The sequence below is a fragment of the Pelophylax lessonae genome (assembly GCF_965119305.1).
Source record: "Pelophylax lessonae genome assembly, chromosome: 2".
Taxonomy (NCBI): Eukaryota; Metazoa; Chordata; class Amphibia; order Anura; family Ranidae; genus Pelophylax; species Pelophylax lessonae.
Window position 1 is genome coordinate 745,729,015 of NC_138769.1, and position 15,112 is coordinate 745,744,126.

Below are 15,112 nucleotides of genomic sequence, written 5' to 3' on the forward strand. Positions count from 1 at the left end.
ACCCAACCGCACACGTCCCTCCCAGCGGCTTACGATACACTTCAGGCATACAGTAAGGTATCGTACTACAAATTAAACGCATCCAAGTCCACGGTCCTTAACATGGGGGTCTCCTCCACCTCCCAGGTATCCCTCGCGAGTAATATTCCCATTCCATGGTCCTCGGATAAAATACACTACTTGGGTATAGATCTCCCAGCAAACCCTGCCAAATTGCTCTCAACAAATATGTCCAGAATACAGGCAAAGATCAATGCCGACATATCTCGCATGCGCCCCCTGTGGTTCTCATGGAGCGGCAGGGTGGCGGCGTATAAAATGTTTATCTTGCCACAACTGCTGTATTTGTTCAGAGCTCTCCCTATCCATTTCCCTATGACGCACCTCCTCAAACTATCTAGGACCTTGACGACCTACGTGTGGGAGGGCAAGCACCCACGCTGTGCTTTCGCGACTCTAGTTCGGAAGAAACAATTTGGGGGGGCATCGATTCCGGACATACCGACGTACTATTGGGCCACTGTTTTGGCTCAGCTACGACATTGGCTAAACTCTGCCGAACACCCGATTTGGGTGGACCTGGAGAGAGACATTGCACCCATTTTGGACCTCAAAGCGCTGCTTTTGAGTGATAAATGGAAGGCTTGGGACCTACGCTTACTGCCTCCTACTATGCAAGCTTCGCTGAGGGTGTGGCGTCGCTCTCCAGTCTCGCTCAATGGAAGAGATATTCTGTCCGAAACCTTATTACCGATTTCTATTCTCCGATTGCATATACCTGATCTCCCCACACGCTTACTGACTAGTTGGGGCCTTAGGTCACTTAACTCCTTCTATGATAACGGCACTTTGCTCTCAACTCCCGACCTCATTCGCAAGTATGCACTCCCACACAACTCCTTTTACCAAGTGCTCAGGGTAACGCACTTCCTACTATCTCACCCATTATGCAAAATAACCGTGGACGGGAAAATATGGGACGCACTCACAGACACATCGGGACATTCCCCTAGACTGTCAACCTACTACAATATATTGCTGGACAATGTGACGTTTCACAAGACCACACACATGTTCAGATGGGACAGGGACCTGACTGCGACCTTCTCTATTACTGAGTGGAAGGCAGCTCTCCAGGCGATTCACAAATATTCACACTGTGCCACCCACTGGGAAACGGCTCTCAAGATAACGAATCGGTGGTACTACACCCCCTTTCAACTGGCAGGCTTCTCCCCAAAATATTCCCAACTATGCTGGAGGGAGTGCTCCCAGGTGGGCACTCTGCTTCACATACTATGGTCGTGCCCCTCCCTACGCAGTTTTTGGAACCAAGTGTTCTCTTACATATCTTCTCACACGGGCTGCCTGACCTCACCGTCCCCAGCTATGGCTTTATTACATCTAGGTATAGATAAAATCCCCGTCATGTATAGACCTTGGGTGACCCATGTTCTTCTGGCGGCCAGGACGGTAGTCCTACGTAAATGGAGAACACCCGATGCCCCGAACCTGTCAGAGGTGGTTTCATTATTAAAAACGAACTATCAATTTGAAAAGGCTATCGCAATCAACCAATTGAAGTTGCAATCCTTGAACTCCCAATGGAACTTCTGGGCAACAACATTGTAGACCAGTTCTAATGTACTGACATTATTGTTCTTTACTGCATCCTTACTCCACTCTACCTCACCTAACCTGTACCTTTCCCTCCCTCCTCCACCCCCCCTCCTCCCCCCACCCATGGGACAGGCACTGTTCGGCTTGTACTGTTGTGTTTCGTTAAGCCTGTACCATGTCAATATGTTACTGTATTTGTACGGTTGTTCATTTGCAATGTATGCATTTAATTTTTCAATAAAAATCATTTACACAAAAAGAATACACAGATCAGTGATGAAGCTATTGGCTGCAGCTGCTGATGGAGTGACTTTTATCCGGCAGTGACCACACATGGATGGAAATGTGACCGATCCCTGCTGAACCAGCTGAATTTCCATTATCTATGGTCCACTCCCCTCCCCCTCATCTCCTTCATTATGTAAGTCACGCTGAGATAATCTCCCATTGGCTGAGCAATATTCTCATTTGTCTCTGAGCTCCTTCTTGCTATTCCTCGTCCTGCCTGTTGTTTCCTTGGATTGATTTTCTGTGTAGTGACCCCGGCTTCATCTCTTGGATACCCTCGTCTGTTGCTTGTCCTGACCTTTATCCTGATTCCTGGATCTCCTCCTCATCTCTCCTCCATATCCTCTTACACAGCTTTTCTCCACACCTGCAGTGACCCTGTGGGGTGGAAACTTGGCACCAGCATGCAGCAAAATCCATCCCCACCATTAGGAGCTCTGGAGAAAATTGTCTGCTGTTTACACTCCGTTCCTCCGCACGTCACCTGATCACATGATAGCTTACTTTCCACATTCCTGACAGATTTCTGTATGGTAAAGGTCAAAGTTCACTCTTCAGTTTAGGAGAGGTGGGAGGGACCCGGGAACAATGATTCAGTTTGCACGGGAGCCTCATATAGAGGACCCCTCAAATCTCCCCATCCAAATGTCCCTCCATTCAGAGTCTATATGTCCTATGACATCACACTGACCTCACAGCTCCTCTCCCATTGTCCTGTCATCTGGCTCTTTTATTTTTATTTTTTTCTCATGCTCTTAGGATGTGGGCGGACCCTTGGCACCCTCACTAGCAAAGTGGGTCTGTTTGTCCTGTGTTGTATGTAATGTCACTAGAATTGCTTACGACAACCTTTTAACCTATGGAGTGGGAGGTCCTGTGTAGGTAAATTATACCTCAGTCTGAAGTAAGACTTTAATAAAATGAGAACTGATTGGGGGGGGGGGGGGTGATGAGGATTCTGGGAATATCATTTGATTTTACTATTTGTGTTCAAATCTAGAGTTTCCCCCTGTGAAGTCCGAAGATTATATTGCCTCAACCTCCCTGATAGAATAAAGAAATATAGGAATAGAGAAATACAAAGAAGATTCTAGAAGTCACCCGAGAGATCATGGAGGAGAGGTGAGCGGTGCTGGGAATTCTGGGACATTATCCAGTAACAGACAAGGGATGTGTCTGGATGGTGACTGTATCATTGTGTGTGTCAGGTTCCTATAAGGTGTCAGGATGTCACTGTCTATTTCTCCATGGAGGAGTGGGAGTATTTAGAAGGACACAAGGATCTCTACAAGGATATCATGATGGAGAATCAGCCGCCCCTCACATCACCGGGTAAGAGGAGACTTTATTGTAAAGGAGAGAGCAGTACGGAGGCTCCACCTAGATCCCCCATCATCTGATAAACACATAGAAACAATGTATTCAGTCAGTGTGTGTGTTTCCTACAGATGGATCCAGTAATGGGAACCCACCAGAGAGATGTCCCCGTCATCTGTATTCCCGGGATTCCACACAGGAAGGTCACACCATCCCCCACCATCATCAGGTAGATGTGGAACAATCACTGATAGTATCATTAGGATCTGTACATTATCTGCATTGTTACCATTGATGTTATTTTTATTATATATTCAGAGTGGAAATCTGAGAGATTCTAAAGTTAAGGTTAAAGAAGAGATAAAAGAGGAGGATGATGAGGATGGGGTGATGGAGGAGGCAGAGTTTCTAAAAGAACACAAAGATCTGTATCAGGACACCATGGAGGAGTCATCCAGCTACAGAAACCCACCAGAGAGATGTCCCCGTCCTCTGTATTCCCGGGATTCCACACAGGAAGGTCAAACCATCCCTCACCATCATCAGGTACATGAGTGACAATGATCGGTAGTTCTGATTTATATACGTTATATTTGTTACAATGAATGTTTTATTATATATTCAGAGTGGAATCCTCTGGGATGATAATGATGTTAAAGAAGAGTATAAAGAGGAGGATGAGGAGTATGGAGAGATGGAGGAGTTTTCAGAAGGACACAAGGATATGATGGAGCCACCTAATACCAGGAACCCACCAGAGAGATGTCCCCGTCCTCTGTATTCCCGGGATTCCACACAGGAAGGTCACACCATCCCTCACTGTTACAAGGTTGGTGAGACAGAGATTATAAAACATGACTCATGGAGACAATGTGTGGATTTTTATGTGATGTCAGAATAATAAATCTTATATTTTACAGATGATATTCTCTTTCATTTTCTTGGTTTAGAGTGGAGATCCAATCGATATAGAATTTGAGGTTAAAGCAGAAGAAGAAGAGATGTATGTGAGGGATGATCAGCAGTCTATGGAGGAGGATGGAATAACGGGGACATTTATAGAGGAGGACACTCCTACAGAGATCAGCACAGGTGGGTCATTAACACTAAATACATTCCTCCACCCATACTGCTCACTGATTGGTCCAGAGTAGGGGGGGGACTGGGTGATATCAGCCTGTAATACCCTGGTCACTTTCCTGAGCTGTGTTCCCTGTCCTGTATTCCTGTATTTCTCTCGGATAATCTTCCTTATCTGTGCTGCAGACACAATTTATGTCTCTAGACTGGATTTATGGAGATTCTGGGGTTCAACTGGCAGCAAAATGTTCATTTTCACCATAGACGTTACTAGACCAAGACACCTGGGGTATGTGCTTCGGGTCTTCTGCCACTTCCTTGGGTCTAGTAAGATCTCTGACAGAACAATTCTCCCGGGGTTACTTGCTCTGTTATTTGCTGGCTGTGCCGGGTGGAGGGATATGTCTGTATAGTCTCACACCCAATTCACTGAGTGAAGTCTCAGGAGATGGGAGGCAGCGGTGTCGGATCTCTGCAACTTGTCTCATGTAAACATTTAGAGTGGGTGTTAACCCTCCATATACCCAGTGAAGTGACTGGCCTCAGGGGATACACAGAGATGAAACAAATCCTCCTACATAAGTTGTACCCCTTTATCTGCATTCCTCTCTTTACAAAGTCCAGAATTTAGACAGTTTGTCTGAGCAGTCAGAAAAAAGGGGACGGGGATCTGAAGTTACAGCTTGTCCAAAATAGGGACTACTATGTCATGTTAGTTTTTGGCTGGGCTGTACTTAGCTCAGACTGATTGTTCAGTTTTTCGCCTGGTTTTTCCCTAAGCTTAAGCTGAGTTGTGATTTCTCACTGTGGCCAGTAGATGTCACCGCTATCACTGGACATAGTATGACATTTCACCAACCAAACTAAAATGATAATAAACCCAAACCCAAAAATGTCACACATTGCAGCTTACCAATCATTAGATGTGGTGGCTGCATTACTTTTCTTTGTAAGGCTTTTTCCCCTCTGTTTTCACCTGGTCACACCTTCTGTATTAGAGCGCCCCCACTCTGGAGACAGCAGCATTATCAGTCGGGGGGGGGAGGGGGAGGGGAGTGTTAGATGTATTATCAGATCAAAAACAGTAACAAATTGAAGTCAAAACTCCATATCACACTTTACAATAAGTTACAGCAAACGTTTTTTCCTTTGGGATAAAGGTTTTACAAGAATAAATAAAAGCTGATTATTGTAAGCACCCCATGTCAGTGGTAAATAGTCTGCCCCATCCCAGTAACTAATACATTCTGCTTTAGAGTTGGAGCTTTTCTATAACAGATTTACTGGCTAGATCACCAGATGAACATATAAGAAATCCTAAAAAGGAAAACTAACATCACATCTAAGAATCGATTAGTTGCAATATAATAAATATTTTCTTTGAGTTTAATGTCTTACATTAAGAATATTTATATTTCTGTCAGCCAATCCAGTAGGAGGTTTATGTCACTGGTGCATGCTGGGGGAGGAAATAAATATTTGGGACAGTCCATGTGCTCGCTCTCTTCCCCTGGGATGAGGTGTAGGGAGGGGCTGCTGGATGGAGCTCTGCTGTTTGGTCCATTGGCCTGTTTTGGGGCCTAACATGTGCTGAAGTGGTTGTGAAGCTGTCGTGCCTGGTCTGGAGGAAGCTGTGCCAAGGACGAGACCCAGGGGAGGCCCCTTGCTGGAGAGAGCCATGAAGAAGGCCGGTCTATAAGGAGTGCCTGGGGACTCACTTGGAGAATGCACTGAAATTTGGGAATGTGCTTACAGTGTTACTCAGTCGGTTTATAGGTTCTGACATTGTGAGAGTAGACATTGATCTGCACAGTCTGTAAGTAATCTGCCATGGCATCTGAGACCCCCATCCCCCCAACCCCTCACCTCCTGAACCATTCTGCAATAACACTTTATAAAGACAAAAGTGACTGGCACCCAATAACCTTTCTTGGTCCCGGTATTTATGCCATGGATTCAGCCCTGGGGTGAAAGGCTAGCTGTCCCTGGCCTCTGGACGAGTTATCCTGCCTTTTGGATGTCAGAGGGATTCGACATTCATATTACACATTACATACTTCTGACCCCTGTACTATATACTCTATGTTGTACAATACATACTCCTGACCCCTGCACTATATACTCTATGTTGTACATTACATACTCCTGACCCCTGTACTATATACTCTATGTTGTACATTACGTACTCCTGACCCCTGCACTATATACTATATGTTGTACATCACATATTCCTGACCTCTGCACTATATACTCTATGTTGTACATTACATACTCCCGACCCCTGCACTATATACTCTATGTTGTACATTATATAGAGCTTGCTTCTTTTGCACCCATTCTCTACCAGCTGCACATTTTATATCTGATGATTTGATTGGAGGACAGACTTTTACATGTTGATAATAATGTGATAACATCCTCAAACTTTTGGGATCTTAAACAGAAAGTGATAATGAGGGAGGAGTCAGTAACCCAATGATGGTGGTCTTCAGGATCAGTCCAGACTTCATCTTGGTTATTCTTCCCCCATCCTCACTCTCTGACCTCTGGTGGGGCTCAGCCCCGCTGTTATTCATGACTAAATCATGGACTAAATAAGGAAGTACGGGACTTCATGTGTTGGGAAGATGGCAATGAGTGATAGAGGGGGAGGGGACACTTGTCCTATAATCCCCTCATCACTGTCACTCCTATAAAAGACAGTTCTCGTTGTTTCCTCACTCTCTGACTAAGGTCCATGAATAAAGAAATGAACTGGTAGGAGATCAGTGGACCCATTTTCTAATTACCTTGTGGGGGGAATTGTAAGATCCTCAGAGACAATGCTGCCTGATGTGGGCGGAGTCCTGGTTTAGGGGAACCAATCTGCTGATGTCTAGTAATAATAATCTTTGTATTTCTATTTTAGTAGATGGACGGGAGATGAGGAAAACCTCAGAGGATTGTCTCACTTTGTCTCCAGACTGTAAAGTAGAAGATGAGGACATCACACAGTATAGTCCAGGAGAAAACCCGGCTACCTCAAATGTCCATCCGGCATCACACAGTGTAGATGAACCATCGTATTCCTCTTATACTGAGGAACCTCAGACTGTGAGGGACAGTGCCGGACCATCGTATTCCTCTTATCCTGAGGAACCTCAGACTGTGAGGGACAGTGCCGGACCATCGTATTCCTCTTATCTTGATGAACCTTGGACTGTGAGGGACGGTGCCGGACCATCATATTCCCCTTATCCTGAGGAACCTCAGACTGTGAGGGACAGTGCCGGAACATCGTATTCCTCTTATCCTGAGGAACCTCAGACTGTGAGGGATGATGCCGTCCTTTTAACAGATGAGAGGTTTTCCTGTACTGAGTGCGGGAAATGTTTTTCGCAAAAGTCCAGTCTTTACATACATCAGAGATCTCACACGGGGGAGAAGCCGTATTCCTGTCCTGAGTGCGGAAAATGTTTTTCAGATAAGTCCACTCTTTCCAGACATCAGAGAACTCACACGGGGGAGAAGCCACTTTCTTGTCCTGTGTGTGGGAAATGTTTTTCACGGAAGTCTCATCTTTACACACATCAGAGATCTCACACGGGGGAAAAGCCGTTTCCCTGTCCTGAGTGTGGGAAATGTTTTTCACGGAAGTCTCATCTTTACACACATCAGAGATCTCACACAGGGGAAAAGCCGTTTTCCTGTCCTGAGTGTGGGAAATGTTTTTCACGGAAATCTCATCTTCACACACATCAGAGAACTCACAAGGGGGAGAAGCCGTATTCCTGTCCTGAGTGCGGGAAATGTTTTTCACATAAGTCCACTGTTTCCAGACATCAGAGAACTCACACGGGGGAGAAGCCGCTTTCCTGTCCTGAATGTGGGAAATGTTTTTCACAGAAGTCTCATCTTCACACACATCAGAAAACTCACAAGGGGGTGAAGCCGTATTCCTGTCCTGAGTGCGGGAAATGTTTTTCAGATAATTCCACTCTTTCCAGACATCAGAGAACTCACACGGGGGAGAAGCCGCTTTCCTGTCCTGAGTGTGGGAAATGTTTTTTACAGAAGTCTCATCTTCACACACATCAGAGATCTCACACGGGGGAAAAGCCGTTTTCCTGTCCTGAGTGCGGGAAATGTTTTTCAGTAAAGTCTAGTCTTCACACACATCAGAGATCTCACACGGGGGAGAAGCCATATTCTTGTCCTGAGTGTGGGAAATGTTTTTCACTGAAGCCCAATCTTTACACACATCAGAGATCTCACACAGGGGAGAAGCCGTATTCTTGTCCTAAGTGTGGGAAATGCTTTTCAGTAAAGTCTAATCTTCACACACATCAGAGATCTCACACGGGGGAGAAGCCGTATTCCTGTCCTGAGTGTGGGAAATGTTTTTCACAGAAGCCCCATCTTTACACACATCAGAGAACTCACACGGGGGAGAAGCCACTTTCCTGTCCTAAGTGAGGGAATTGTTCCTCACTGAAGTCCTGTCTTCCTGTACATCCGATCTCCCACACAACCCTCAAGGTGTATTAGTGCCCAGAGTGCGGGAAATGTCTTCTATATAATTGTTGCTGGACATGTGGGGAAGAAGCACACTTGATATACACCTCAGATATACTCCATGTCTGATCTTCATGATGTAAGAAACCGTTGATAAGGAGGTCAGAGATCACCAAAGACATGAATGAAGTGTTGTACCATGTTGGCTTTTCATTGGCTGAGTAAATGTTGGGGTGTAGAGTGGTAAGTAGAGCCGTGAAATGAAGGAATCACCTTCAGAATATCTTGCGTGTCTGTGTGACGGTTACTGATAATGATATAGCGGGTTACAGAGCTAGAAGCTGTGAGATCCCATATATATTTATCAGTAAACTTTACACAGACAAGACAGAAATTCTGAACTTGATGTCCTTCATTTCAAGGCTCTACTTACCAGTGGTGACCCCGAAAATCTCCATGCCACTTTCCCCTGCTTGTGAGCTAAGAGAGGGCTTTGTATCTGGAAGATTCTTAGTCAGATGGCTTACTTTACACACAAAACAAAAAAGAAACGCGTTAAACCCTGGGAGGACAGCACTGTGCAATCTTCTTTTAGTTACAAAAGGAAACAGGAAAGAGAGATGTAATAATGCATGATGGGAGAAATAAATGAAGAAGTAAGCACACATGCGCCATCTAGAGGAAATCAACATTATAGACACAGAAACTTTCTGTATGCAAGTACAAATATGACAAGCATTCATTCATCCATGACAAATGTTGGTGTTATTTTATTTCATTCAGTGATTTCCTATCATTGGGTCCATCTAGTGTCCATAATGCGGTATTGAACTATTTTTCTTGATTGAGGTATTTTTGAACTAATACCTCATTATGTCCACTAGTTGGAGCTGACGATTATTAGAAATCACTGTGCTTATTCAAATACAGCCAGAATTTGTCATGGCTGGACACATGCTTGGCACACACACCCAACATATTCTTTGCATAGACCCCTTCATTTCCAATATCGGGGGGGGGGGGGTCATACAAATCCCTGAGATCATACTCATGTATTTATGGGTACAGTACACATTGAAGGACATAAATTAAACCATCCATTGATTTAAAACAAAAAGTACCAAATTTGGCCTTTAGATGGCGCTAAGTATCTTAGCAATTAGCACCATCTAGTGTCCAAATGCAACATTTTCTATTTTAAATCCATGGAAAATATTCAACCAGCTCAGCAAATCCCCTAATAACATTCATTGTTTCCCCAATCACACAGAAGGAATGTACATGCATTGTCACTGAGAGAATTGCTTTGTAAATGTTCTAATATTTACCCCTAAATGTCAGGAGATGTTTATATAAAGATGGGAAGTATGTAGCAGATAAATAAATATACCTCCTAGCAATGTTATTACCAGGCTGCAGCTAGGGGGAGCTCTAATGTGATCCCAGCTAGCTCACATTTACCCTTTCACTGCCAGAGCTGTTTGCATTATTTTTGCACACATGGTAAAATGCAGATTTTGGGCCTGAAGATGAGATAAAACCCCCAAACATATATTTTCTGAAAGCAGAGGCCCTGGAGAATAAAATGGTGGTAATTGTTAAGGTGTTCCTCGTACACAAATGTCACCTTCATATCCGGGTTTATTTTCTCCTTTCCCCCATTTTCTATGATGTGATCTTTTCTACAATACTTTGTTATAATAATGTAACACGTTGTGTATTGTATTGTACACAAATTATTACCGACTCCGCCTCCACATTCCAGACAAGTAATTTTCCTGACCAATTGGATTTCTTCTTTTACCATTTTATTCATTTGTTTTTTGCACTCTTGTTTTAAATTAAAATTATAATAAAAAATATATTGAATGAAATAATGTAATTGTGTGTGTCGGTGCAATGATGACAAACTTCAGTGAAACGTCTGGTAGGTGACACTTCCATATACAATCCAAGGAAATGACAAGGAGCCCCTAGGAACCTTTGGAGGAACCCTGGCTGAGAAAGGCTGGACTAGGCAGTCATATATTATTATTACTATACAGGATTTATATGGCACCAACAGTTTGCGCAGCACTTTACAACGTGAATGCACACAGTACAGTTACAATACAATTCAATACAGGAGGAATCGGAGGGTCTTCCTGCTCAGTAGGGCTTACAATCTAAGAGGGAGGGCAAGTGATACAAAAGGTAATAACTGTGGGGGATGAAGAAAATAAATGTACAGTTAGGTGTGGGCGGATAGGCTTCTCTGAAGAGATGAGTTTTCAGGGATGGGCTAAAAGTGGACAGAGAAGGAGATAACCAGACAGATTGGGGTAGGGAGTTCCAGAGGATCAGAGAGGCTCTGGAGAAGTCCCGGAGGCGAGCATGGGATGAGGTGACAAGGGCACTAGAGAGCAGGAGGCCTTAGGAGGAAAGAAACAAACGATTTTGGTTGGCATTTAGAGACCAGGTTAGTGATATGGCTTGGGGCGGAGTTGTGGATGGCTTTGAAGTTTTTGTTAGTATTTTGAATTTAATTAGTTGGATGAGTGGCAGCCAATGTAGGGATTGGCAGAGGAGTGGCAGACACAAAGCGGTTGGTAAGGTGGATGAGCCTGTCAGCAGCATTCATGATGGACTGAAGGGGGGATAGCCTATGTAAAGGTAAACCAATAAGGAGGGAGTTGCAGTAGTCAAGGTGGGAGATTACCAGGGAGTTGATTAGAAGCTTTGTGGTGTCATTGGTTAGGAAGGGGCGTATTTCCTCAGTAATCCTCCAGGACAGTGTTGTGGAATTTTTCCTCAGGTACAAAATACCTGTTACCTGTTAGTCAGTGATACCAAATCAGACAATATATAGCTATATATATAATGAGATCAGACAAGACTCAAGATGGCTGAATCATAGTGACCTGATTTATTACAATATTGCTGGAGTTTAAATATACTCAGAAATGGGTTTGTCATTACAATCTGACGTACAGAAATGGGTTGTTATTAACATCTTTTGTCCAATCAAAGTTAACAACTAATTATAGTAAGCATTATGTCAATCTAGATCGTGATTCTCTGTCATAAAGGGAAATTTCTTGGTGACACACAATAAAAGTTCCAAAGGGGCTTTTAGAAGATATTATTGGCTTTGTGGTCAGCTGTCCAGACAGAGTTGATATTCTGAGAGATAGGGAATTTCCACTGTTTCGTTCATCTGATATATTCTTAGCCTTTGCAAGCTCAGTGACACATGTAAAGAAATCAAAGTAAAATGAGATTAACTCGAAAGACATTTTGTTTAAGATAACCATTCTAAATGCCAGTCAAGGCATCCTGTAAAGGCCAATAAGGTATCCAGAAAATGCGAGATAGGTATGCCACGACATCTCCCCCCTCTTGAGAATTTATTGATCAGGCTAACTAACTACCTATTCCGCTTATCAGATTCATCCAAGGGAGCAGCCCCTTACGCTTGGAACACTGGCCCAGAGGGCAAACCTCAGTGGGGGGTGTCCGAGTCTTGGTAAGGTTCTGAGGCGGAGATTACTTCATACATGGGGGTTTGAGGTGACAGATTTCTCATTACAGCATACTCAGCATCATCAATCCCTTCTTATTCCCGTATAGAGTTGAAATAGGTTGTCTTCTTGGCCTTGGTAACCTTATCAACCAAACACATAATTATTTTAATTCAACAGATAACTAGAGATCATAATTATCATAAACATCAATATGAATACACCACTTTCATTATTTTAGGAGATAAGGCAAAACCTCCATAAGACTGTGTTCATTTGGATGGGCGGACACCATTGGAAATAAAGAGGTTGTAGTACCTGTTACTGTGACACACTGATTGCCACAGACACAATAGATTCCCAACCCTGAATGTGACCACCCTGGGGTGAAAATGGGTATTAATAACTTTTCTGCATAATACCCCAGTTTCTGTCTGAACAACAGAAACCTGAGGGCTTCTCCTAGGTGAGAAATGTCCATATTGTCATTTAATATGGCTCATATTTTATGTTTAACAGTTTCATTTCTGTAATGCATGCAAGTTTCATTTCATGGGCTGTTCACAGTCAGCTGTAGGCAGGATATGTTTATCAGTGCTTGTGAACAGTCCACCCTCCCTACATCAGTTTTATTTCCATAGAACTCTATACACACTGTAGGATTCTTGAAACCTGCGACTTTTGGGGGAATTAACATGTCCTTTTGTGCACTGGTAATGTTTCTATAGGATTTTGAAAACTCTGTCTGATTTAGATCCTCTAATGCAAGTGGGTTTACTAGCACAGGTATAGTCTGGGACTCTGGGTGTAATTGTGGACATATCTAGCACCCTGAGTACCCTGACTTCCTGGCTACCTGGTTTTTAAACTTAACAGTACATTGGGCCTTAGGTTGTCTGTCTCTTTTATTATCCTGCCCCTTCATTATACCCAACATTCCCATACATATCAAAAATTTAAAGAAAATCATTGTACCACCTTTTTTCAATGACTGGCATGAATCCATGTATCCCTTACTTTATGACTTAGTATCCTCATTTGGATCTGGTAGGGATGAAAACACACTATTATGCATTTTTGTCAATTGCTTTTAAAGCGCTGCAACACATCTAGTGAGATCTGAGTGTGTAGCTTGCAATTTCTGTGGTAAATAGAGACCTGCTTCAGGTACCCACACCTCTCTTGGGAGTGTTCCTGACAAAGGAAAAAAAACGTAAAACAATCTACCTGTTTCTGCTATTATTTTACTCAACTTGTGTTTTTTTTTTTTTTTTTTCCTACAACCTTTTGTACCTTTCCGCTACTCTGTGAATGATATGGAGTGTGAAAGGCTTTCTCAATATTTAGTGCGGATAGGATCTCTTGTAGAACTCTTTCTGTAAAGTGAGTACCCCTGTCACTTTCCATAGTTTCTGGGATTCTATACATGCACATTACCTGGGGCAAAGGCCTTTTTCCTGTGGTTTGTACTTTACCCCTAGAGACTGGTCAGTAGTGTTGAGCGAACACGGACTGTATTATTCGTGTTCGTACCGAATAATTGGATTTTTTGTACCCGAACACGGACACGGACACTTTACTGTATGTTCGGGTAAAAATCCGTGTTCGGTCGTTTTATTTCCGGGTTTTGCATGCTTTGGCGCTCTTTTCATGGCGGGCTTTCAACAGCCAATCAACAATCGTTTAACTGGTGTGCCTTAAGCCATCCCAGCCATGCCTGCAAATGTCTCAGTAGCTGTGATTGGCCGTCTGAAGCATGTGACCAAGTCTTTATAAGTTCGAGGCAGCCGCAGCGGCGTCATTATGCTGCTTAGATTCAGGGACAGAGCACACATCAACGTGCTGGCTGCTGATTAGGGAAAGATAGGCAGGAAAAAACCATTTGTGTCCGGATAGAATTGAGGGACAGGTCGGAGTGTTTAGGCAGGGCGAGTTGTAGGCATTTTAGGGATAGAGTCTGCTGAATTATATAGGGTCAGTGTCTTCTACAAACTACAATCGATATTGCTGTGTGGGGGGTGGGGTCTGCACTCAATCCTGATCTACGATCTCTTCTCAATCCTGTTAGGGACAGAGTCTGCTGAATTTTAGGGAAACTGTGTTCTACAAACTACAATCGATATTGCTGTGTGGTGTGGGATTGGAGATAGGCAGGTGTCAGTGATCCACATCCATTTTTCTGTGTGTGAGCTGCAGTGAACACAATCTTTTTGGGCTGCAGTGAACACAATCTTTTTGGGCTGCAGTGAACACAATCTTTTTGGGCTGCAGTGAACACAATCTTTTTGGGGTGCAGTGAACAAAATCTTTTTGGGGTGCAGTGAACACAATCCTTTTTGGTGTGCAGTGAACACAATCTTTGTGGGGTGCAGTGAACAAAATCCTTTGTGGGGTGCAGTGAACACAATCTTTTTGGGGTGCAGTGAACAAAATCCTTTTTGGGGTGCAGTGAACAACATCCTTTTTGGGGTGCAGTGAACACAATCTTTTTGGGGTGCAGTGAACAAAATCCTTTGTGGGGTGCAGTGAACACAATCTTTTTGGGGTGCAGTGAACACAATCTTTTTGGGGTGGAGTGAACAACATCCTTTTTGGGGTGCAGTGAACAAAATCCTTTTTGGGGTGCAGTGAACAAAATCATTTTTGGGGTGCAGTGAACACAATCTTTTTGGGGTGCAGTGAACACAATCTTTGTGGGGTGCAGTGAACACAATCTTTTTGGGGTGGAGTGAACAACATCCTTTTTGGGGTGCAGTGAACAACATCCTTTTTGGGGTGCAGTGAACACAATCTTTTTGGGGTGCAGTGAACAC

The 15,112-nt window shown here is 43.6% G+C and overlaps 2 protein-coding genes across 2 annotated transcripts in view; both read left to right on the forward strand.

Annotated features, from left to right (window-relative positions):
• The window catches only part of LOC309547863 (uncharacterized protein), a gene marked incomplete at both ends in the record, with an annotated part of 116,907 nt that extends 109,289 nt beyond the window's left edge, over positions 1-7,618 (forward strand). Inside the window, 6 exons of the mRNA XM_082247865.1 lie at positions 3,357-3,454; positions 3,544-3,771; positions 3,851-4,054; positions 4,176-4,317; positions 7,214-7,367; positions 7,612-7,618. Coding sequence (XP_082103991.1) covers positions 3,357-3,454; positions 3,544-3,771; positions 3,851-4,054; positions 4,176-4,317; positions 7,214-7,367; positions 7,612-7,618 — 833 coding nt within the window. The remainder of the gene's footprint in view (positions 1-3,356; positions 3,455-3,543; positions 3,772-3,850; positions 4,055-4,175; positions 4,318-7,213; positions 7,368-7,611) is intronic.
• LOC309548372 (uncharacterized protein) overlaps positions 1-15,112 on the forward strand; it is a gene marked incomplete at both ends in the record, with an annotated part of 1,605,927 nt that overhangs the window by 292,549 nt on the left and 1,298,266 nt on the right. The window contains 2 exon segments of the mRNA XM_082248310.1: positions 7,650-8,742; positions 8,744-8,749. Coding sequence (XP_082104436.1) covers positions 7,650-8,742; positions 8,744-8,749 — 1,099 coding nt within the window.